General features: G+C 41.6%; 2 protein-coding genes and 1 long non-coding RNA gene across 6 annotated transcripts in view; 1 reads left to right on the top strand and 2 right to left on the bottom strand.

Moving 5' to 3' along the window:
* Window positions 1–6,555, bottom strand: part of SLFN11 (schlafen family member 11) — a 19,336-nt gene extending 12,781 nt beyond the window's left edge. Inside the window, exon 1 of the mRNA XM_004271813.4 lies at window positions 6,108–6,555. The gene's annotated coding sequence lies outside the window, so the exon portion shown is untranslated. The remainder of the gene's footprint in view (window positions 1–6,107) is intronic.
* LOC105748097 (uncharacterized) lies at window positions 2,985–19,293 on the top strand. 4 transcript variants are annotated; one of them, XR_004484258.2, is made up of 5 exons: window positions 2,985–3,280; window positions 4,613–4,676; window positions 13,543–13,705; window positions 16,788–17,534; window positions 17,942–19,293. It is a non-coding gene; the product is annotated as an uncharacterized LOC105748097 (long non-coding RNA). The 4 variants fall into 4 exon arrangements; XR_004484259.2 differs by having other exon boundaries at window positions 2,987–3,280; window positions 16,788–17,343; window positions 17,483–19,293; XR_007473277.1 differs by having other exon boundaries at window positions 2,997–3,280; window positions 16,788–19,293.
* Window positions 14,035–23,573, bottom strand: SLFN14 (schlafen family member 14). Its single transcript, XM_004271698.3, has 4 exons — window positions 22,491–23,573; window positions 20,923–21,051; window positions 19,301–20,015; window positions 14,035–17,103 (listed from the first exon to the last, which is right to left on the bottom strand). The coding sequence occupies exons 1-4, from the start codon at window positions 23,548–23,550 to the stop codon at window positions 16,269–16,271; spliced, it is 2,739 nt and encodes a 912-aa protein (XP_004271746.1). The 5' UTR covers window positions 23,551–23,573; the 3' UTR covers window positions 14,035–16,268.

The following is a 23,573-nucleotide window of genomic DNA, read 5'->3' as shown; positions in this document are numbered from 1 at the left end:
CCAGCAATTATTTTGTGAATATCAACAAACTGATTCTAAGGTTTACATGGAAAGGCAAAAGACCCAGAATAGCCAACACAATATTGAAAGAACAAAGTCAGAAGACTGACCAAACCAACTTCAAGACTAACTATAACGTTGTAGTGATAAAGACAGTGTGATGTTGATGAAATAGATCAGTGGAACAGATAAGACAGCCCAGAAATAGCCTCATACAAATATATTCAACTAATCTTTGACAAAGGGGAAAAGGCAATTCAATGGATAAAGGAGAGTCCTGTCAACAAATGGTGCAGAAAACAATGGACATCTACATGCAGAACTATTAGTCTAGATACAGACCTATACCTTTCACAAAAATTAACTCAAATGGATAATAGACCCAAATGTAAAATGCAAACCCATGAAACTTCTAGAAGATGACATAGGAGGCAATCTAGGTGACCTTAGGTTTGGTAGTTAGTGACTTTTTAGATACAACTCCAAAAGCATGATTCATGAAAAGAACTGATACGTTGGACTTCATTAAAATTATAAACTTCTGCTCTGCAAAAGACACTGAAGAAAATGATAAGGTAAGCCACAGGCTGGGAGAAAATTTCTTTAAAACATATATCTAATAAAGGATTGGTATCCAAAACATACAAAGAACTCTTAAAACTCATCAATAAAACAAACAACCCAATTTTTTAAATGGGTAAAATATCTGAACAGACACCTCACCAAGAAGATATACAGATGGGAGTGTTCCCTGGTCGTCCAGTGGTTAGGAGTCCTCGCTTTCACTGCTATGGGCCTGGGTTCGATCCTTGGTTGGGGAACTAAGATCCTGCAAGCCATACTCACGGCCAGAAAGAAAAAAAAAAAAGAAGATACACAGATGGCAAAGGAGTATGTGAAAAGATGTCCACATCATATGTCATTGGGGAATTGCAAATTAAAACAACAATGAGCTACCACAGCATACCTATTAAAATGGCTAAAATCCAAAACACTTACAACACCAAAAGTTGATGAGTATGTGGAGCAACAGGAACTCTCATTCTTTGCTGGTGGGAATGAAAAATGGTACAGCCACTTTGGAAGACAGTTTAGTTGCTTCTTACAAAATTAAACATATTGTTACCATATGATCTGGCAATAGTGTTCCTTGGTATTTACCCCAAAGAGTTGAATACCTATGTCCACAAAAACCTGCACATGAATGTTTATAGTAGCTTTGCTCATGATTACCAAAATTTGGAAGCAACCGAGATGTTTTTCAACAGATGAATAGGTAAACAATGTGTGCAAGGAGACAAGAACAGTCATTTTAGCACTGTCTGTAACACCAAATTTTGGAAATAGCCTAACTGTCCATCAATAATGAAATAAGGAAATGAAACGTGGTAATATTTGCTGAAAGGAATATTGTGAGCCACTTGAAGAGAATAAACGAAAACACACACACAATGACACAGATATCAGAAACAAAATGTAGAGTTAAAAAATCAAGTTGCAGAAATATACGTATAATATTAAACAATTTAAATAAGCTAAAAATGCACACAACAATATTACATATTATTCCTGGATGTGTGTGTGTGTAAAACAGTGTGTGTTAAAAACAGAGTAAAAGAGGGCTTCCCTGGTGGCGCAGTGGTTGAGAGTCCGCCTGCCACTGCAGGGGACATGGGTTCGTGCCCCAATTCGGGAAGATCCCACATGCCGCGGAGCGGCTGGGCCTCCGCAACGGGAGAGGCCACAACAGTGAGAGGCTCACGTACCGCAAAAAAAAAAAATAGTGTAAAAGATATACAGTAACTCAGAATGTTGGTTGCTTCTGAGAAAAGGAGAGAAAAATGAAACTGGAAATAGAAGGCAAAGAGAACCTCAAACTTATCTACAATATTTTACTTATTGAATTTTTTAAAAGCTTGAAGTAACTATGGCAAGATGCCAGCAGTTGTCAATTTGAGGTAATGGAGTAACAAAAATTGGGGATAACAAAAGAAGAGTTTTTTAGATTTGTTTTTTGTACTTAAAGTTTATTATTATTGCTATTGTTAAACACACACACACACACACACAGACCCAAATTGGGTTTAGCCCAGAATACAAGATTAGACAATACAAGAAAAACCATTAATTAATAAAAAAGTCATAGGAACATTAATAGAAAGTCAAAATTATCTCAATAAATATAAACATTTGTTTGATAATATATATTTACAAAGTACTCTAGAGAAGCATTATTTAAGAAGAGTAGCAAGAAGATATACAGAAGCATTATTTAAGAAGAGTAGCAGGGGGGTATTTTAATCTTAGTTTTAAGGCAACATCACACACACATACACACACACACACACACACACACACACACACACACACCCCTGAGTCTTTAATCTTGGAGTCTTTTTTCTTCACGAATTTCTTGGATTTTAATTTATTTTTTACTTGGGGTATAGTTGTTTCACAATGTTGTGTTAGTTTCTACTGTAAAGCGAAGTGAATCGGCCATATGTATACATACATCCCGTCTTTTTTGGATTTCCTTTTCATTTAGGTCTCCACAGAGCACTAAGTAGAGTTCCCTGTGCTATACAGCAGGTTCTCATTAGTTATTTATTTTATACATATTAGTGTATAATCTTAGAGTCTTAAGGTAACATCTCACACACACACACATATTAGTGTATAATCTAAGAGTCTTAAGGTAACATCACACACACACACACACACACACACACACACACACACACACACACACACACACACACACACACACACACACACACACACACACACACACACACACACACACCGAGTCCCGCTCTCCCGCGCTCCACACGCACAAACGAGTCCTTCCCTCCCGAGCTCACTGCTCGCACTTGAGCACTCCTGCCCTTCGGCTCTGCGCCTGCGCCCTGCACCTCCCCCACCTGGCGTTTTGGTTTGTCTTTTCCTGCTTCCCCGCCCCCAACCGGGCGGGTTTCTTGAGCGTGCGTGCGCGCGCAGTTTGGGAAAAGCTAGTCTGAGAAGCAGAGCCTCTGCGTGTGGGCCCAAGGGGAAGAATGGAATGGGGAAGGGTTATGAGTCCCCGGCGCTGAGAAAATTGGAATCCACAAACAAACAATCAGACCCTGGACAGAGGAGACCCACAACCTCAGACCTGGCTCTGTCTGCCCCAGGCATTATGCTATCTTGTATTTCAAAGATGAAGACTCAAACCAGAGAAGTTATGACCTGCTCAGGATTAGATGACCTTCTCTGACTTATTTCTTTTCCCCACATCAATGCTGTAAGTATACTCTCTAGTAGTTTGTCCTCATTTAATTTGGGTCTAAAAAATCATCTTACATCTATGGCTGCAGTAATAAAAGCATATTTATGTTGTAAAAATGAGTATGGCAGTTGATGTCTGCAAGATACCCAGAATATCTGTAGGTGTTGCCTGTGTCTAGTAAAATAAGTATTATCACAGATGATTTTTTTCCTATTATAGAGTGGTAAATTTCTCAACCATCCACTTGCTGAATTATTCATAATTTTACATTCATTCGTGCCCTATCTCCAAAAAGATTAGAAGAAGCAACTTGTTAAAGTTGGGAAGTTGCTGTACAGTATAAACTAATACACTATTGTAAAGCAACTATACTCCAATGAAAATAAAAAAAAAATTATTCACAATAGCCAAGATGTGGAAACAACCTAATTGTCCATAAGTAGATAAAGAAAATGTGGTGTGTATATATCATGGAATATTACTCAACCATAAAAGGAAGGAAATATTGCCATTTGTGACAACATGGATGGACCTTGAGGGTATTATGCTAAGTAAAATAAGTCAGAAAGACAAATGCTGTATGATCTTACTTATATGTGGAATCTTAAAAAATGACAATAAACTGAACTCATAGAACAGATCGGTGGTTGCCAGAAGTGAGGGAAGGGAGGGTGAAATGTGTTAAGGTGGTCAAAAGGTACAAACTTCCAGTTATAAATAAGTCCTGGGATATAATGCACAGCATGGTGACTACAGTTAAGAATACTTTACTGTATATTTGAAAGTTGCTAAAAGAGTATATCTTAAAAGTTCTCATAATAAGAAAAAAATGTAACTATGTGTGGTCACAGATGTTAACTAAACTTTCTGTAGTAATCACTTTGCAATATATACATATATCAAATCATTGTGCTGTATACCTTAAAGTAATACAGTGTTACATGTCAGTTATATCTCAGTAATAATAATAAAAAGACTTAGAGAACTTTCTATTAAAAAAAAAATAAAAAACAAAGTTGGGCAAGTTATTTTCCAGTGCTTTAATAAATGTTGGTAAACAAAATAACTAAATGAATTTTTGACACACTTGCAAAAAATAACCTGGAAAATCCAACTAGGTCAGAGCTTCCGGGTCAATATATTTTAAAGTTTTTTTCTGAAAATGAAAGTGTATACATTATGAAAAACAAGAAAACCCTTTCCGTAGAGATCAACCAATTGGGTACCTGACAAAGAATCCTTTTTCACAGTCACCCCTTCCCACCAAGACTCTAGCTCCTCCCTGTCCCATCTGAAAGTTTGTTTCCAGATAGTTCGTTGATCAGTCCACCTTATAACTCTCTACAGCACTGTCTCAGACCTCTGTCAGGTTGTCTGGCTGGAATCCTGCATCCCTGGCCTCAGCTAGAAGGTGAGTCCCATCTAAGGGCCAGTTCTCCTGTCTATTTCACTTAAGAAAAATGTGGGCATAACAGGTCCACCTCAGCCTCTCTTGCCTAAAGTAGATATATCTGGAAGGGTCTCTAGCCGCAGGGTGGATTTTTATCTTAGGGTTCTGTGGTCGTTTTTTCAGCCCATCTTTTCTGTTGAACAGGCATGGCTCAGGTCTCTCCAGGTAGTCTCTACCTACCTAGCGAATTAGAAGATTCCTTAGGGTCTGGGTGCTGAAGAGAAAACACCTGAGTCCTGACCTGTTCGGGTGTCTGCAGCTTAACAAAAGCAAGCCCAGAAGAAATTTTTATTTCCTTAAGAAGGGAAACGAGAATGTTCCCGCCTTTTTAAACCTGGTTTCCTGAAACCAAAGGTAAACATGCTTCTGTCTTTTAGGTTTCAGTTTCTCAGAAAACTAATTAGAAGGCATTTGCCTCTTAGTGGCTGTCTTTCCAGCCTCAAGGGCCGGGGGGTGGGGGTGGGGGGCTGAATATTGCCTTTCTATCAATAGAAATTTGTCCTTTTAATAAGTAGGTGAAAAGTGAGTTAGTTCTGGCTTGAAACTTTAAACTTCTTGGAGAACAAGGCTACAGAAAAACCTGTTTGGATACACATCAAACTATTATTAAGGATTTCACCCTGGGGAGTGGAATTGGAAAGGAAGATGGTAAGGGGAGGAGAAATTGTTATTTTGTACATTATGCCTGTATTACTCGAGAAATGTTTAATGCAATAAGGAAAAGAAAGCAGTGCTAGAGTCAGATAGGTAATTAAGCAGTGCATCTCGTTGACCTTCTCACTTAATTTTTCTGGTAGCCTCTATAAGCCCAACAGTTGCAGTTAAATCCTGTTGAAACTGCTGCTGGGTTTCCTGTTACTGATTTGACTGCTAATACTGTTAGTATTGTTTTGATTAAGTTTCTTCTACTTACTACTTTGATCTGCAGCTTCCCTCTACAGCCTACACAAATCACAGTCCCCTGGAGCTCTTTTTTGGTTTCTTTTGGGTAGCCATCCTTATAGACTGCAAAAATTATTACAGTATAGACTTAGCAATCTTTTTTTTTTTTTTTTTTTTTGCTGTACGCGGGCCTCTCACTGTTGCGGCCTACTCCCGTTGCGGAGCACAGGCTCCGGACGCGCAGGTTCAGTGGCCATGGCTCACGGGCCCAGCCTCTCTGCGACATGTGGGATCTTCCCGGACCGGGGCACGAACCCGTGTCCCCTAGCATCGGCAGGCGGATTCTCAACCACTGCGCCACCAGGGAAGCCCAGCAATAATTTTTAATATTGAGAAAAGGTGTCGTGCACCAAAGGGAATTGACTGGCCCTTCTAGTTCTTATTATGACTGCGAGACACCCTTCAGCAATAACCAGGAACCTTTGAAAAAAATAAAGGGTTATTACTTACAGGATCTGGAAATACACAGCGGACCTGGGGCCACACAGCGAGGTTGTGGGTAGAGAGAAAAAGAGAACATGCTGGCCTGGGGTTCCGCTTTCTCTGGGGTGGAGGATGGGAGCTTAGAGTTTGGCGGGCTCCCTATTGGTGAACTTGAAACATAAGGGCGGGAATTTAAAACAGGAAGAAATAAAAAAAAAAAACGAAAAACAGCGACCCACGGGGAATTCCCTGGCGCTCCAGTGGTTGGGACTCAGTGTTTTCACTGCCAAGGGCTTGGGTTCAATCCCTGGTCAGGAACTAAGATCCCACAAGCCGTGTGACCAAAACAGACAAAACACAGGGGCTTCTCCGGTGGCGCAGTGGTTGGGAATCCGCCTGCCGAGGCAGGGGACGCGGGTTCTTCCCTCGGGGCGGCTGGGCCGGTGAGCCATGGCCGCTGAGCCTGCGCGTCCGGAGCCTGCGCGTCCGGAGCCTGACGCGTCCGGAGCCTGTACTCTGTGGCAGGAGAGGCTGCAGCGGTGAGACGCCCGCGTACTGCAAAAAAAAAAAAAAGACAAAACACAAAGAAAGTCCAGCAACCCAAATGGTCAGTTATGAAATCAACCAAGCTCACAAAAACAAAAGAGCCTCCTCATTGCCGGGAGGTGGCTGGCAATGTGTTTAATCAAGATAGACATCTTTGAAATGAGTAAGGAAAGAAAAAACGTCAACTATCAGGTTCTACACTACAACCAAATAATTAGTTCCCAGTCTTGGCTGCTCATCAGAACCTTTCAGCACACTTTTTAAAAATGCAGATTCTAAAATTTTTTTTTTAATAAAAATAAACTAAAGGGCTTCCCTGGTGGCGCAGTGGTTGAGAGTCTGCCTGCCGATGCAGGCGACACAGGTTCGTGCCCCGGTCCGGGAAGATCCCACATGCCGCGAAGCGGCTGGGCCCGTGAGCCATGGCCGCTGAGCCTGCGCGGCCGGAGCCTTTGCTCCGCAACGGGAGCGGCCACAACAGTGAGAGGCCCACGTACCAAAAATAAATAAATAAATAATAATTAAAAATAAACTAAAAATTTTTTAAAAAGAGAAAAAAACAAACAAAAAAAGCAGGTTCTCAGGCTTCTCCCCAGACACGATGCAGCAAACAATGAATCTGTATTTTTAAGATTCCCAGGTGATTCTATGGTCAGCCAGGTTCGGGAACTACTGGACTCCCATATTTCCTGTCTCCCATTGTTACAATCTTTCAGCTCACTATTCATGGTGAATTGTTCTAGAAATTACTACTATTACAGACTGCCACACAAATCCAGTTTGTACCAAATCTGGTTCTAATATGGCGAGCATTATCACTTCATGACATTGCCTACATGTGGCAAACAGAGCAGGTAATTATCTGATTGCACAAAAGCAATACATCCCACAAATTGTCCCAGAGACACAGCATTTTTTTAAAAAGTTATACCTGAGACGTGTCCAGTGAGAAAAACTCAGCAGGGTCCAGGGGATGTCTTTTTGTTTTTTAGTAATTAACAATTGGATTTATTGCCATTTCTTCACATTTTTCTCTTATCTCTCTACAAGGTATCTTGGTTTATATCAGAAATGAAAATCAAAGAAGTACATATTATATTATAAATAGTACATTATTAATAGTGTACATTTTTGTATAATGTTTTTATTTGGAAACAATTTCAAACTGGCAGAAAATTTGCAAGTACAGTTGTAAATAACTTTTTCTTGAATTATTCGAAAGTAAATTACTAACCTGATTTCCCATTATCCCTGAACACATTATTCTACATAACCACAAGACAATCATCAAAGTCAGGAAATAAACACTGATATATTATTACTATCTAATCTCCAGGGCATGTCTTAACAGCCACCATTTACAGAGGATTTAGTATTAGGCCAGCATTTCATAGTACCCCTGTGTTGGGGTTCAGAGTAGGCTGCCCCAAGATATGCCACAATGGCATATTGATTATTCTGAGTGAAAACTACTTGAGAAACAGGTGGTGGGGGAAAGACTGATATTAAAAAAAACATTCTGACCACCCCACCCCACCCCCCCGTTTTCCCCCAGAAAGTAGAAAAGAAATCTCCCGTGTCAAAGTATCCTCCCTATACCAGGAGATTAGAAAGTATCCTTATCACCAGTTAAGGAATTCAAGGCTAAGAAAGCCGAATAAGCAAACTCTGTTCCTTCCTGAGTCGGCTACCCCAAGCACAAACCCCTTTGTTAAATCTTCACAAATAATTGTTTCTCTGCCTAAAAATGTTATATGAACAGCCTTCTTTGGTCGCTTGGGGAGGCATTTCTATGAGACCTCTCTGCATTCTAATTAATTTTTTTTCTCCTGTTAATTTGTCTTGTGTCAATCTTCAGCTAAAAGAACTCGAGGGGTAGGGGGGAAATTTCCCCCTTCCCAACATCTCTTATACCTAGGAAGAAACTAAGCTTCAGAAAGGTTAAGTAGCAGTGTTTCATCACATGCCAGGCACTGAGAATTTAGTGGTGGTTTAATAGCTACTGTTTGTCGACACTTGGATTTTGTACCAAGCACATGGAACACAGCATTGAATCTTTATGACAACCGTCTGAGACATGGCTATATTATTATTTCCATTTTATGTAAGAAAGAGCAGTTAACCTGCCCAGATCACATTTGGGTACCTGAAGCTATATTTGAACCTTGTCACATTTGGCTCTGAAACCCACACAAGTACATGGGTACTTCCTCCAAGCTCAGTCTGATGGACGTTCTGGTCATTCCTGGGTAGCACTGTAAGTAGTGAGTGGGTGTTCTTCCTGTAATTCAGTCACAGTCTCCACCCATTTCAACAGTCAATACAACGTTTCCTAAATATGTCCAAATTCCAGAGTCTTAGGCCCCTGCCCTAAAGCTGAGAGGGGCCTAGGATCTGGAATTTTAACAACCACACCAGGTGATTCTTATCAGGAAAATTTGGACAACACTGTTTAGGTATCTTTGAATGAACAGAGTCTGTTTTACAGACCTCCTGCATTGTGTGCCTGGCAACAGGCACCCTTGAGGGAGGGCACAACCACCAATGGCAGCTTCTCACACTGACCTGTGGGGAAATGAGGGGAGAAGAATGCGTCCGTCCTAATCGTGTTACTCTGTTGCTGAGTTGCCTAAAATGTCTTCACTCCACCCCTACCTCCGTTTGTGATGGAATTTGGTGAAGAGCTTCTGTATCTTTTACTTGCCCATCATCATCTTTCTTTCTGTAGGCGTGAATTCAGGTGGGTTTGGCTAAGAAATCAACTGGAACATTAGAGGATCTGCTGTGCCGGGAATCACCCCTCCTTAGGCTGTAATGTGGACAGTGTCTCAGTGAGAAACTGCAGAGTGGGAAGGGGCCTCCAGAACAACTGACCCCAACAGGATGCAAAACACAGTGTATACTATGATTACAGCTTTGCTAAAATATATCTGCCAATGGACTAACACTGGAAATGAATAAGCAAAAGTGGAAGCAGCTGTATGATACAGCGGTAGGAAGGAGTTTTCTCATTCTCTACCTTTTTTTTTTTTTTGGCCATGTCACACAGCTTGTGGAACCTTAGTCCTCAGACCAAGGATCAAACCTGGGCCTTCAGCAGTGAAAGCATGGAGTCCTAATCTCTGGACCACCAGGGAATTCCCGGTCATTGTCTACTTTTTTTTTTTTTAACATCTTTATTGGAGTATAATTGCTTTACAATGGTCTGTTAGTTTCTGCTTTATAACAAAGTGAATCAGCTATACATATACCTACACCCACATATCTCCTCCCTCTTCCATCTCCCTCCCACCCTCCCTATCCCACCCCTCTAGGTGGTCACAAAGCACAGAGCTCATCTCCCTGTGCTATGCGGCTGCTTCCCACTAGCTATCTGTTTTACATTTGGTAGTATATATATGTCCATGCCACTCTCTCACTTCGTCCCAGCTTACCCTTCCCCCTCCCCATGTCCTCAAGTCCATTCTCTATGTCTGCGTCTTTATTCCTGTCCTGCCCCTAGGTTCTTCAGAACCTTTGTTTTTTTTTTTTAGATTCCGTATATATGTGTTAGCATACGGTATTTGTTTTTCTCTTTCTGACTTACTTCACTCTGTATGACAGACTCTAGGTCCATCCATCTCCCTACAAATAACTCAATTTCGTTTCTTTTTATGGCTGAGTAATATTCCATTGTCATTCTCTACTTTTTAATCTTTCTGTAATGTCATTATATAGATCTCATAATGAAAGGTATATATATATATTTAAATAATTTTATTTTATTTATTTATTTTATTTTTGGCTGTGTTGGGTCTTCGTTGCTGCACGCAGGGATTTCTCTGCGGCGAGCGGGGGCTCCTCTTCATTGTGGTGTGCGGGCTTCTCACTGCGGTGGCTTCTCTTGTTGTGGAGCACAGGCTCTAGGCACGCGGGCTTCAGTAGTCGTGGCTCGCAGGCTCTTGAGCGCAGGCTCAGTAGTTGTGGCGCACGGGCTTAGTTACTCTGCAGCATGTGGGATTTTCCCAGACCAGGGCTCAAACCCGTGTCTCCTGCATTGGCAGGCGGATTCTTAACCACTGCGCCACCAGGGAAGCCCCTATGAAAGGTATATTTTTAAAGTTTCTTACTGTAGAAATCACTTTTCCCTAAACATTTCTGTTATGTGAGTCATTTTTGTTATCATACAGATTTTGTAGAAAAGTTTTAGAAGCTAACAAGAGCCATGTTGCTTAATATCACAAATATTCCGAGTATATCCAATCCTAGTCTCCATATCAAAGCAAATAAATTACTGTTAACATGGAGACTCATGCATTTAACTTTGACGTGCAGGAAGGCAGAATAGCATAGAGGCTAAAGTAGACTTTGGAGTCAGGCAGACATGGGTTCAGATCTTGGGTTCAGAATTTACTAGGTGGTCTCAGGCAAGGCACATTTTCCTCAACTGTAAATTAAAGCTAATCAGGGCCAAAATTTATTGAGAGCCTTCCATATGCCAGGCTTTATTTAAATATATTATTTATTTCAACCTTCATCTTTATCTAAGGCATAGGTATGAATTTTATTTCTGTTTTACAAATGAGAAAGCTGAGTCTTAAAGGGGGAAATTAACTTGCCTGAGGTCATTCAGCCGATTAAGAAATACGGTTGGAATTCAAAGCTCTGGTCAATCTGACCCTAGGAGTCAAGCTCTTAACACGACTTTATCCTACCTTGCTTGAGGCTGCTATACATAATTCAAAGATTGAGGGAATGAGAAAAGATATAAGGTATTTAAAACATTTTGCACAGTATCTGACACATAGAAAGCACTCACTATATGTTAGCTATAATCTTAGATATCAGAGGATACAGGGATGGAGCTGTAGAGGCATTTTGATGTATTAGCCATTGATGATGGGGTTTATTTGTCATATCTGGCTGTCTTGGAAGGGAGCCCGTGCTTCCCTCATTCCCCCCCACCCAAGACATGCTTCTTCCAAGCTGTATAATTGGGCAAAGAAGACAACTTTCCCTGATTAAAGCAGAGGTGAAGGTGGACTTTAAATGCAAATGGTCTGAGATGATTCTGAAACAATAAACAATAAAAAGAGGATGAACATAGTGGCTGTGTCCTAATTCCTCATTCTTCACTTCCATTTTAGGCTGAGAATGAAAGAAGGAACAAAATTGAAAACTGATCGCATTTATTTCAAAATCATGTCACCTCTGTCAGCTGAAGATACTGAACTAAGAGGCAGCTTGAGTCTCCTTCCGCTTGTGCATGAGGTAGATTCAGAAGGAAAACATTGTCTCTGGAACTTTTAAATGCCCATTCCATTTGAAAACGAGCAAGATAGATGTATATTTCTCCCCTCCCCCCACAAAAGGACTTTACAAAAAGGAGGAAAATGGGGATTTTACACTAAATCTTGGGAGAAGCCAACATGCAGCAGCCTCGGAGGGGATTTGTCAGTCCATGTTAGGAGTCCCTGACTTTGGACAGGTCAGGAATATGACCTGAGTCTGATCCTGAGCTTTGCAGAAGAAGAAATTCAGATTTTTCTAGAACGATCAGGAGGCTCTGGGAGAACTGACAGATATTAAGTATAGGAAACAGTATAGACTACTCAGCTGTTTTCACTTGCAGTGGAGGCCAATGCTTTCTAGAGTTGAGAGCTTGACCAAGGATCCTGTTAGCAAACATGAGTATTCTCGCCTTTGGAGAGTATCTTCAGAGTATTTCTACATTCTCAGAGTTGAGATGACTAAATCTATTTAAATGTTATATTTATCCAGCTTGGACACTTACTAGACATGTGCCTTTCAGAAAATTAAATTCTCTGCACCTCAGTTTTACCATCTATGAAGTGGTGATAACATGTGTATGGTATACCTCATATGAGTTGTTGTGAGAATGTACACAAAGCATTAGCAAATAGTAGCTGGTTGTAGTAACATCTCAGTAAATAGAAACATACGGTTATTATAAATTTTGTGCTTATTTGAAATTGAAGCTTCTTGAAAATAATTTGATGTTCAGCCTCTCCCAAACCATGGGGAAACTGAGGCAGCTCAGCTTCATAAGAAATCTAGTTTACCTCTCTGGTTCTTCCTCTTTCCATTTCATAGATGGCACAGTCTTTCTTCAAAACAAGTCCTATATGGGAATTCCCTGGCGGTCCAGTGGTTAGGATTCCGTACTTCCACTGCAGGGGGCGTGGATTCGCTCCCTGGTCGGGGGAACTAAGATTCCGCAAGCTACGCAGTGCGGCCAAAAAAAAGAGTTCTATTGATGATTAGAGGTATCCTGCCTTTTCTTTTCTCTGGGATAACACCCTACATTGGTTTCAAGTGACGAGAGCTTTTTATTTACGTATAATGTTAAGGTTACATAATTCATGTTCCCATCTGTAATTTTCCAAGTTAGATTCCTCCTCTGAGGTTCTGGGTTATGGTGATGGGCCTTGGTTTTACTCTGCATGCAGACAGCGTGCTCTGAGCCACCTGTTTCTGAGATGCCAGTGCCTCTTTTGTCATCAAAACCTGGTCAGCATTTTGTTCTCTTGTTTAAGGCAACAAATCTGAATGTTGTTATGTACAGTACGAATAAGGTGAATCTTTTATCAAGGTCACCTTTTTGAGCCAGTCATCTCACCTCTGGGGATTCATAAATATACCAAGGAAAGAAAAGGTCATATGCCTGAGTAGAGTATGTGCCTGGCTTGATTTTAATAGTGTAAAATTGCTAGTTACCCAAATTATTAGGAGGATGATTACTGAAATTTTGTATAATCTTCTGGGATATTGTGCAACCATTAAAAATGATCATTTTGAAGACTACACTACAACATGGGGAAATGCCTGCATTAGTCAGCTACCGCTGCAAAACAAACAACAAGCTTAGAATCTCAGTCATACAATAAGTCTTTTTCTCTCACTTCTGCATTTGCAGGTCAGCTGGATTTTGGCTAATCTTGTCGGGATCAGTGGAACTTGGCTGCAGCCATGAGTTGAGTTCACATCTCTCATTCCTCCGTGACTAGTGGGCTGCCCAAGACATCATCTTCACAAGGTGGTAGCAGAAGCCCAAGAGAGCAGACCCAGCACTGAAATGGGTAAAGCCTCTGTACACATCACAACTACTAACATTTCATTGGCTAAATAAAGTCATACAGCCAAGCTGACATCAAGGGGGTGGAAAATATACTCCAGCTGTAATCTCAGGAACTACACATGGTATAGGTGTAGGGAGTGATGAAGTACTGGGAAGAATTATACAGTCTACAACAGTGCCTCACAAAAAGATTACATGGAAAAAACACATGCACAGGATATAAAATTGATTGTACAACTTGATCATAACTATGTAAAAATATTTTTTGCAAGTCAACAAAGAATAGAAATAAATAAGCAAAAATGAAAAAAATCATGACTGGATAACAAGTGGCTAAGAACTGTTTATTTTGCCTCTCTCCATTTCTCAAACTTACATAATATAGTACCTTTCTTTTTTAAAGTAAGTTTTAGAAGCTTCTCACAGCAGGCATGTTATTTCACCAAACAAATTGTTTTATCTATTATATTAAGGGTCTGTAGGAAAAATGTAGAATTCTAAGCACATTCAAGTTAGCCATTTATTCTTAGTCTCCACCAGTTCCTAATCTCAAACTCAAATCTAACAAACTTCCATCAACATGGACCTTTAGCTGTTGCCTAAAAACAGTTTAAATTCCTTTATTCTCTTATTCTCCATTATGGCAGTGTTAATTATTCTCCACACTGACCTCTTTGAAGTCTCCAAAATTAGATATTCATTCTATTGGCTAGAAGCATTGTCCTAGTAGATTCTGATTTTCTGAAAGCAGCAAGTGCATTCAGTAAATAATTACTGAGCACCTGCCATGTTCAAGGTGCTGCACTAGTTACTTTCAGGGAAATAATAAAGATGTGTAAGTGCCATCCTTACTGTCAGGGGTCTCACAGTCTAATGGGAAGAGAAATCTGTACACATACATTTGGGGCCAGAAAGAACAGACTAGAAGAAAGATTCATGAGTTCTCAACCCTGGTGGCACATTGGAATCATCCGGACAACTTTTATTTATTTATTTATGGCTGCATTGGGTCTTCGTTGCTGCGTGTGGGCTTTCTCTAGTTGTGGAGAGCAGGGGCTACTCTTTGTTGCGGTGCGCGGGCTTCTCATTTCGGTGGCTTCTTGTTACGGAGCATGGGCTCTAGGCTTGCGGGCTTCAGTAGTTGTGGCATGTGGGCTCAGTAGTTGTGGCTCACAGTCTCTCGAGCACAGGCTCAGTAGTTGTGGCACACGGGCTTAGTTGCTCCACAGCATGTGGGATCTTCCCGGACCAGGGCTTGACCCCATGTCCCCTGCATTGGCAGGCGGATTCTTAACCACTGCGCTGTCAGGGAAGTCCCTGGACAACTTTTAATAAATACCGTTGCCCAGGCCCATGCCCAGAGATGCTGATTTAACTGGTCTCGTTTCTGGCCTGATCACTGCTATATTTTAAAGCTCCCCAGATGGTTATAATGAGCAGCCGGTGTTGAGAACCACTGGATTAGGCCTTCTACTTTGAGCCCGACCAAACTGTCTGCATAGAACTGACAAAGACTCTCAAATGCAATATTTAAAACAATTAATTTGTTTTAAAAAATCAATTATTTTATCAAAAATTATACAATGTATGCAAATAGTTCAAAGTCAAATGGCACTGAGGCTTACGACTAAAATTTAGCAGACCCCTGTTCTCTCCATTCCCTCAATCCTCCTCCACTTTTGACTCTTTATTTTTAGAGAATTCACACATTTCCCATTCTCCGAATGTTAACACGCTGGTATCTTTTGCTTCATCAAAAACTAACTAATTGCTGAACTTTATTTTCTCCCATCTAAAAGTACCCTTAAAGCCCCCAAGGAAAGGTAAAAATGACAAAATATCAGGTAGCTGGAGCAACAGGAGTAAGTGGGGAGGTTCTTCTGTTCAATCCAGTATCAGGAGAGCCGACCACTAGGTTCAGATGGCTGGCTTGGGGGCCTGAGCAGTTCAGAGAGGCAGCTAAGAGCACTTTTCCAAGCCCTGCCTGCTCTTCCACCTCTTGGAAAGATGATGGGCTTTATCTGAAATTATAACCAAAAAGAATATTTCCTCACTTTCTCCTGGATTTGTGCCTGGACGGCACCCTACCCCATCCCCAAAATAGGCCAGCAAGGCTGGGGTGCATTAGAAACACTGGGAGATAGAGGTATAATAAAGGATGCATTAGGACAGTAAGTCAGGGTGTATCCTGGAAAGCCTTGAAAATTAGTTTGGTTTGACTGCGGGGACTCCCTGGGGATACATTAGCAGGGATGTCACAAAGTCAGTTCTGTATTTGAGGAGGACTTCTGTGGTTGACAAGATGGAAGCTGGATTGGACTAGAAAAACCAGAGGCAAGGCACCAGTGATAAGTACCAGGGAAGAGGTGGAGTGGAGTGGGAAAAGGACAGTGACACTGCAAACAGACTGAAAGGCCCAGTCCCAAGAGATGTTTCTGTGGCTCCATGCTATTCTGACTGTGCCTTGATTTCCTCACTTGTAACACATGAAAAGGCATAGCTGCCACCTGCCTGGGAGCAGGGACTCTGCTCTTTCTCCCTTCCTGTACTGTTTGAAATAATTTTCAGAAGGTTGCCCTCTTTTCATAAAGCAGGTAAAGGTGTTTAATGGCTCTCGAGGCAAAACAGAGCTTATGAACTTCCTCTGACAGGGCATATTCCGGACTGAGCCCAAACACAATATTCCTCTCCAGGCCTGAAAACTGCTGAATACTGTCTAAAATGATGTGACCATCCAAAACACCAGAGACCTGGCTGAACACGACCTTCACTGCTCCGTGGGTCTCAAATAATTCCATCGCTCTTAGTAGTGCAAGCTCATAGCGTCCTCTGTCCTCCCCTCTCCTGCACAGAATTGCTATATCTTTGGGCAGATATCCACATTGGAACAGGTTGTGACATCTTTCTGCCACGTGTTTTGCAATTTCTTCTGTGGTCAGGTTCGTCTCTGTCTCACACACCCCAGGCAGAGCCTGAGCGCACATTGCTTCCTCATACGCAGCTTCCCTAAATGATGCCAATGTGTCTGGAGACACGTTGGGGTGAGGATTTTCTTTGATCCTCTTCATTTCTTCTTTCATCAGCATCGCTATGTCCAGAGCACAGTGGATCCCATTGGTGATTGTTTTTCGAGGAAACTGAGCAGATGGAGGGGGAAGGCCATTGATATCTGCATGACGGACTTGGAAAGGGTCCAGAAAAAGCCAGAGAATCCCGTGGTGAAGATTTTCACTTCCGGCGCCCCTCACCTTTGGATGGGTGATGCTCCTAGCCTTCATGTACCAGTCACCATATTTACTGCAGAAATTCTTAGTCTCATCCATCACTATGTGTTTGATCTTTGAGAACTCCCCTTGCATGAAGGTTTTCCGGGTCACAGCTTGGCAGGTGGTTTGCTGGCTGTAAGGATGAAGGAGAGAATAGGGCTTCAGCCATATAAACAAAGGAAATACCATGCATTTATTATTCTCTGGATTAGCATTAGAGACTGGTTCTCATCTGGAGACTGATTCACTGATTCAATAACTACAAAAATGCTCTACTTACAAGTTACCTGATAGACAGAATACATAATTGCAAACCCTACTCTTTGGGGTTATCAAGTTGAATCTGCATGCGATACTTTTGAAATGAACCCAGGTAGGAGATTTTATTATTTCTACCATAGTCCATTTCTGCTGCTTGACAATCCCTGAAGGTAAATTCCTTACATCTAAAGGAAATCTGAAAAGGAATTTACACTTGTTACTACTATTTCTTTACTTTCTGTCTTTTTTAGAGCTGGAGAACAGTCACCTAGAGGCATATCATAATTTTCGTATGCAAAAGAGGTATGGGCTCATACAAGTTCCTCTAAAGAAAATCCTATTTCCCCACTTACTTGTAGTACAAAAGCAGAAGCCTCTTTAGATTTTGGTAAGGAAAACATTAAGAGGTTGCTGAGTTCCATGACATGTCAAGTAGGGTACCAAGTCTGCAGGGTCTTTGCCTCTATGGAGCTACCAATCCTACTTACTTAGCTCAATTTTCCTTTATAGTATGTTTTAGCATACGTGTGTGTGTGTGTGTGTGTGTGTATACTTTTTTTTTTTTAAAACAAACTTGGTTGTTTCTTGCCACCTCTAATTTGGAATCAAGTCATATCACCCATCCCTGCAGATGTGGGACTGCATGTGCAGTCCCTGGGGCTTTACTCCCTATGTCCTGAATCATAACTATTCACGTTCCTCTCTTCCAGGTTGGACTCTGTAGACTTCTTGAAGAAAAGCATTGATTCTTAGTCATCTCCGTAACCCACTCACATTAAGTTCATAGATGTTTGTTGAATTGAATTTGTCTTTTGACTGGGGATATTTAAAAACTTATACCTGGGGCTTCCCTGGTGGCGCAGTGGTTGAGAGTCCGCCTGCCGATGCAGGGGACACGGGTTCATGCCCCGGTCTGGGAAGATCCCACATACTGCGGAGCGGCTGGGCCTGTGAGCCATGGCCACTGAGCCTGCGCGTCCAGAGCCTGTGCTCCGCAAAGGGAGAGGCCACAACAGTGAGAGGCCCACGTACCGAAAAAAAAAAAAAAAAACTTATACCTGTAAAGCGTAATAAAGAACGTAGCCTTTAACACAGTTTACAAGATCCTTCATAGTCTGGCATCTGCCTCCTTTGCAAGTTCATCATCTGTCGCATACCCACAGTCCCTCATGGCTCCAGGCAGACCTACCATTATGATTCTCTAATCTCCATGCCTTTGCACTTGCTGTGCCCTTTGCCTTTATTCACTTCTCCTACTCACTTCTTAAGAAGGAAGTCAAGATCTCCTTCACTGGGGAGTATTTGCTGACCAATATCCAGCCCAAGTTAAGCATATCTTTAGTATCATAATAGTTACACAACACTCCCATTGCTTATTTTTCTCTTTGTCTCTCTTATTGGGCTTTACGGCAAGGTCTGCAATATGTTTTTCTCCTCTATCACTAAATGTACACAGTACCTAGCATATAAACAGTGTTCAAAAAGATTAGTTGAATAAATAAGCAAGTCAAAATTAAAAGCCCTCAGTTGCTGGATTGACTAACAACCAATTTCTTTTACTAAATCGAAAGCTAAAGATTTAAATCAGAAGCAAATGTGCATGTTTTCTAAAATTATTGACTCAGAACAAGTCAAACAAGTAAAAATATTTTATAAACGAAATAAATGGTATTTAAATTCAAGTTCCCATTAGGTGTAATGTCTAATTGACTGAAAGACCCTATGACTTTAAAGCACTAAATATCAAGCAAAAAGTATATGTGGGACAAGATAGGTTCGTTTTAACCTTTCTTAAATTTAAGGCCATAGATTGTGGGGGGAAAATGTTTCTAGTTATATAAACTTAAAGTTATGCATATGTAGCTAATTTCTAATGAGATGTTTAAGCCTGAACATTGCAAAGTGCCGTTTTCTAGCTCAACTACTTGATCACTTGCAAATGTGTATATAGTTTGGGCTCTTGTCCATATGCAGCAAAGGCATTGCAAAATCTTAAACTAAAGACACAAATTACTTGTGTGATACTGTTGAAAGACTGATTAAATGTGTTTAGTTAGTGAAACTCTTACATCACAAAATCCTTTAAGACGTCACTTTCACAAACGTAGAGGATCTCTTTGGGCTTCCAGTGGAACAAGTCCTTAATTTTCTCCATGATCTTTATGGCCAGGGCAGTCTTCCTGGTTCCTGGAAAGCAGTGGAGGAACAATTCTCGTGTCTCCTGAAGGCTCTCTGAAAGCAGCTCGCACTGCTCTGCTACAAGCAAATTGAAATATTCACAGCCCAGCTGGTCACTCAGAAGAGATCGAGAGCAGAGTGAGACCATGATAAGGGCCTGCAACAAATTTTCCGTTTCATCCTCATCAGCAAGCCTGTAGGCTCGGGGATAGTGCATGGGGATTTCACGTGGTCTACACTGTGTGCTGGGCAGGTATATCAGCCTTGGGATGACACACAGTTTCCCTGTGTAACCACCAACAGTTCCCAGTTTCTGCTTTAATTGACGAGCAGTGTTCCGGGCGTACATAAGCCCCCCAATCCACGTGGGGTCTGTTAAGATTGTATAGAGTACAAGGGGGCTGTTTACTGCTATTAGGAGAGCATCACACAGGACATTCTGCTCCTTCCTGAAGCCAATGTCACTAGCCCAGCTTTTGGAAAATATCACAAACCCCTGAGAACAAGGATATATCTGTGTCTTCATTAATTTCTCCAGTCCTTTATGATCTGAGAAGAGCTTCTTACAGAGGGATTCTGGTTTAAATTGTATCTCTTCCTGTGTCACTGAAAGTGCAAGGAATAGAAGTTACTAAAATTTCCAAAGGATATTTAAGTATTCCTGCAACATTGTAAGAAGAGATGAGCCTAGCCATGGAACTATGGGTTTCCTTGTCTGCAAAGAAAGCATCTCCTCTTCACAGGCCAGGGCTGAGAAGTCACTGTTTCTGGCAGCTCATACAGGGGAAGGCAATCAGGGAGGGGTCTTCACAGAACAGCCTTCTAGCACTCTGTCCTCAACCCCAAATGGTCCAGTAGTACTAGGAAGGTATTCCTTCCTGTTAAGGGTGTGTGTGTGTGTGTGTGTGTGTGTGTGTGTGTGTGAGAGCGAGAGAGACAGAGAGACAGAGACAGAACCTGATGCTTTTGGGAAACTAAGAACTCTCCTTTTCCTGTGGCAATTTTGCCCCCATGGGATATTTGGCAAAATATCTGGAAATGTTTTGATTTTTCATAGCTGGAGAGGTGCCACTGGCATCTAGTGGCTAGAGGCCAGGAATGCGGCCAAACATCCTACAATTCTCAGGGCAGCCTCCCTAACAAAGAATTATCTGATCTAAATATCAATAGGGTCAAGACTGAGAAACTCTGCCTTAGGAAGAGTCTAGGTGACCCCAAGGCTCACCTCCTTCTGCCTTGGAAAGCCAGGGGGCAGCTCTTTCAAATGTATCCTCTCATATTTGGAGAACAAAAGCCATCTGTGACTGGAAGCCCAAAACGCACAGAGGTGTAGGGTGGATTTGATGACTGAAATCAAGAATTCGCCATGTATATTAATTCAGGACAATTGTATCTGCTAAGCACTACATTTGATCTTCTCTAAGGAGAAAGGCTTGGATGAATTGCTACCAATTCCTCCCAACTTAATTTTAGAAAATAAATAATCCCCTCAGCTGAAATCAAGAAGGAATACCTGGAAACAAGCGTTGTTGTAGAGTCCCCTTAAATTCCAGGACTTTGATGGGAGATGACGGGCTTCTTCGTGTAGATGAAGCTGGTGAAATCAGGTGAAGGCTGTAGTCTGCGGCCAAATTGGAAGGAGCTAAACAAATCCATGGAGAGTTGTTTCAGATGAAAAAAAAAAAGTTAAAGAATGTTTCTATTGCTCTTCCTACTGTTGACATATGGTGTGTGTCATGCCTGAGCTGTTCTCACTCTTTCTATGCCTCAAACAGTTCACATATGTTAGGAAAAGAGGTCTGGGACTCCTGTAGGGCCATGCATCATCTAAGTCACCTGTGACTTATCTTGGGCAAGTCATTTCACCTCTCTCCTGCAAGGGTGAGCAGGTGATCCCTAAGGTTCCTTCCAACTCTAATATTCTGGTTCCAGGTCACCTCTAAGAAGAAAAGGCTTCCAGTAGTGGTGGTAGTGGTGGTGGTAGGGTGGTGTCAGAAAAAGTAGGCACAGTATTTTAAAAATATTATTATAGTTGTTAAAGTCCCCCCCACCCCAAAGTTTAGATGGAATGGAAAGTAGTAGGATCTCTAGTTTGGGGTTTATGTGTGTGTGTGTGTATGTGTGTGTGTGTGTGTGTGTCAATAAAATCACTGAAGGCTTGATCTGAGCTTCTTTTATCAAATCTGGAACTTACTGACCATGAAGGCAAACCGATAAACTTCATTCAGCCCGTTAAGTCCTTTATGGATTGATGTGAAATCACCAGGGCTGATGCTCAGCAAAACTGTAAGGAAGTGAAAACACAAGAAATCCTCCTCCCCCACCACCATCCCCTCCCCAGCACCTTTTTTTTTTTTTTTTTTTTTTTTTTTTTAGGTATGTGGGCCTTTCACTGTTGTGCCTTCTCCCGTTGTGGAGCAGAGGCTCCAGACGTGCAGGCTCAACGGCCATGGCTCACAGGCCCAACCGCTCTGAGGCATGTGGGATCCTGGACCGGAGCGCGAACCCGTGTCCTCTGCATCGGCAGGCGGACTCTCAACCACTGTGCCATGAGGGAGGCCCGTACCTGGCACCTTCTTTTGCGTTAAGTTTTTCTCCACTTGGTGGTGCCCTCAGCCTAGTGGTTCAAGGTACTGGCTCCTAATGTTACTGAAATAATTCAAATTTGTCAACAAGTTTCCCTTGAAAGAATTAGTGGAGAGACTTTCTTAAACAACGTTTCTCTGAAATATCATCTTTAGAGAGAGACTATTGATGAATGTTTTAGACTAAGACTATCAGCCTGCAATTTTTTTTCCAGCAGACCTTTACAGTGCATAAAAAGGAGCTTTCATGAATTCATGGCTGATGGCACACTATAACTTTCCCCAAAGAGATGAAAATCCAAGCATTTCTTGACCTCACACAGTTCATATTCTGAGTCTTTGGAACTAAAAATGTTAGAAAATAACCCTTTAATAGAAGATTTGTAAGCAAAACCAGCTTTCTATTCTCTAACCAAAATATTGACCAAATACCCAAAAGAAGGCAGAGAAGGGGCTCCTCCCTGCTGACTGGACAATGACGTCTTGTCTGCTTTACCTGATTGAATATCCAGCATCATGGCTACCCACTGCTCAGCCGTCAGCCTTGTGACAGAATTGTCCCTGATGACCCAGGAATCTGGGGCCTCTGTGAATACTACACAGCAGAAGGGCTCCACGTGTACCACACAGACATGACCATACAGGACATCTTTTTGGTACACATTCAAGATTTTGGTAGTGAAATTCACCTTTGGCTTCTCACAGCAGAAGTGGAATGTAGGCAATTTTTCTATACAGTTTTCTATTTCTTTTTTTAATAATTCAGGGTTCACTTTTTCTCTCTTACATCCAAACACTTCTTTGCTCTTATCATCCACCCCGATAATTAGGTATCCCCCATGGGTGTTGGCAAATGCAGAAACATAATGGGGCAGCATTTCTTTAATCCGAGGGATGATCTTTTTGGTGGTGAACCTTTTAAGCTCGACATGTGTGGATTCACTGAAGTCGAGTTTCTCCTTATAGATGAGTTTATCTTTTTTAACAAATTCTGAGGCACACATCCTCATATCTTCCTCTTCCTGAATGTATTTGTCAAGAGCTTTCTGAGAATGCAGCTCCTGCACCTTTGATCTTCCTCTTTGAGCTCTGGACTGCTTCTCTCGGAGGAGCTCCAGGGCACTGCTGGCACTCAAGTTGATGGTGGAAGTCACAGCTCTCTGAAATAAATTGGAGCGCAAGCTGCAAATCCTTAGCGGGAGGCTGAAGACATCTGGGCTCCAGGACTTCACAAAAATCATAAGATTGTGCCCCTGCTGCATGTAGTCAAGGTATTTCTGTGAACCTGAAGGAAGGAGCTTTTGAAAAGAAGTTTCCAGGTCCTGTCCCAGCCCATGGAATCGGTAACTGTAGGTTTTATCATCAATCTCTGCTTTGATCACACCCCCTCCAGAATTTAACAGTGCACATGTCGCTTGGATGATTTTAGAATTCTCAGTTCTTTTCAAATAGCTATTGGTCATCTTCTTCCTTTTTTCTTCTCCAAGAGTGACTTTGCCCACTTCTACAATTATCTCAGGATAGAGCACTTCCGTATCCATCTTGAGACTCTCCATCTCAGCAGCCCTTCTGTGCCCCA

This window comes from Orcinus orca, chromosome 19 (genome assembly GCF_937001465.1).
Source record: "Orcinus orca chromosome 19, mOrcOrc1.1, whole genome shotgun sequence".
Taxonomy (NCBI): Eukaryota; Metazoa; Chordata; class Mammalia; order Artiodactyla; family Delphinidae; genus Orcinus; species Orcinus orca.
The sequence above is the reverse complement of the archived record's forward strand: the minus strand, read 5'-3'. Positions and strand labels throughout refer to the sequence as shown.

Excerpts from the sequence above, each read along its gene's own strand:
- SLFN14 (XM_004271698.3), bottom strand. The coding sequence starts at position 23,550 with ATGGAGAGTCTCAAGATGGATACGGAAGTGCTCTATCCTGAGATAATT. Across the intron at positions 21,052-22,490 it reads GATGCTGGATATTCAATCAG|CTCCTTCCAATTTGGCCGCA; the intron begins GTAAAGCAGACA and ends GGATTTGTTTAG. Across the intron at positions 17,104-19,300 it reads GTCTTAAAGGATTTTGTGAT|CCAGCAAACCACCTGCCAAG; the intron begins GTAAGAGTTTCA and ends TCATCCTTACAG.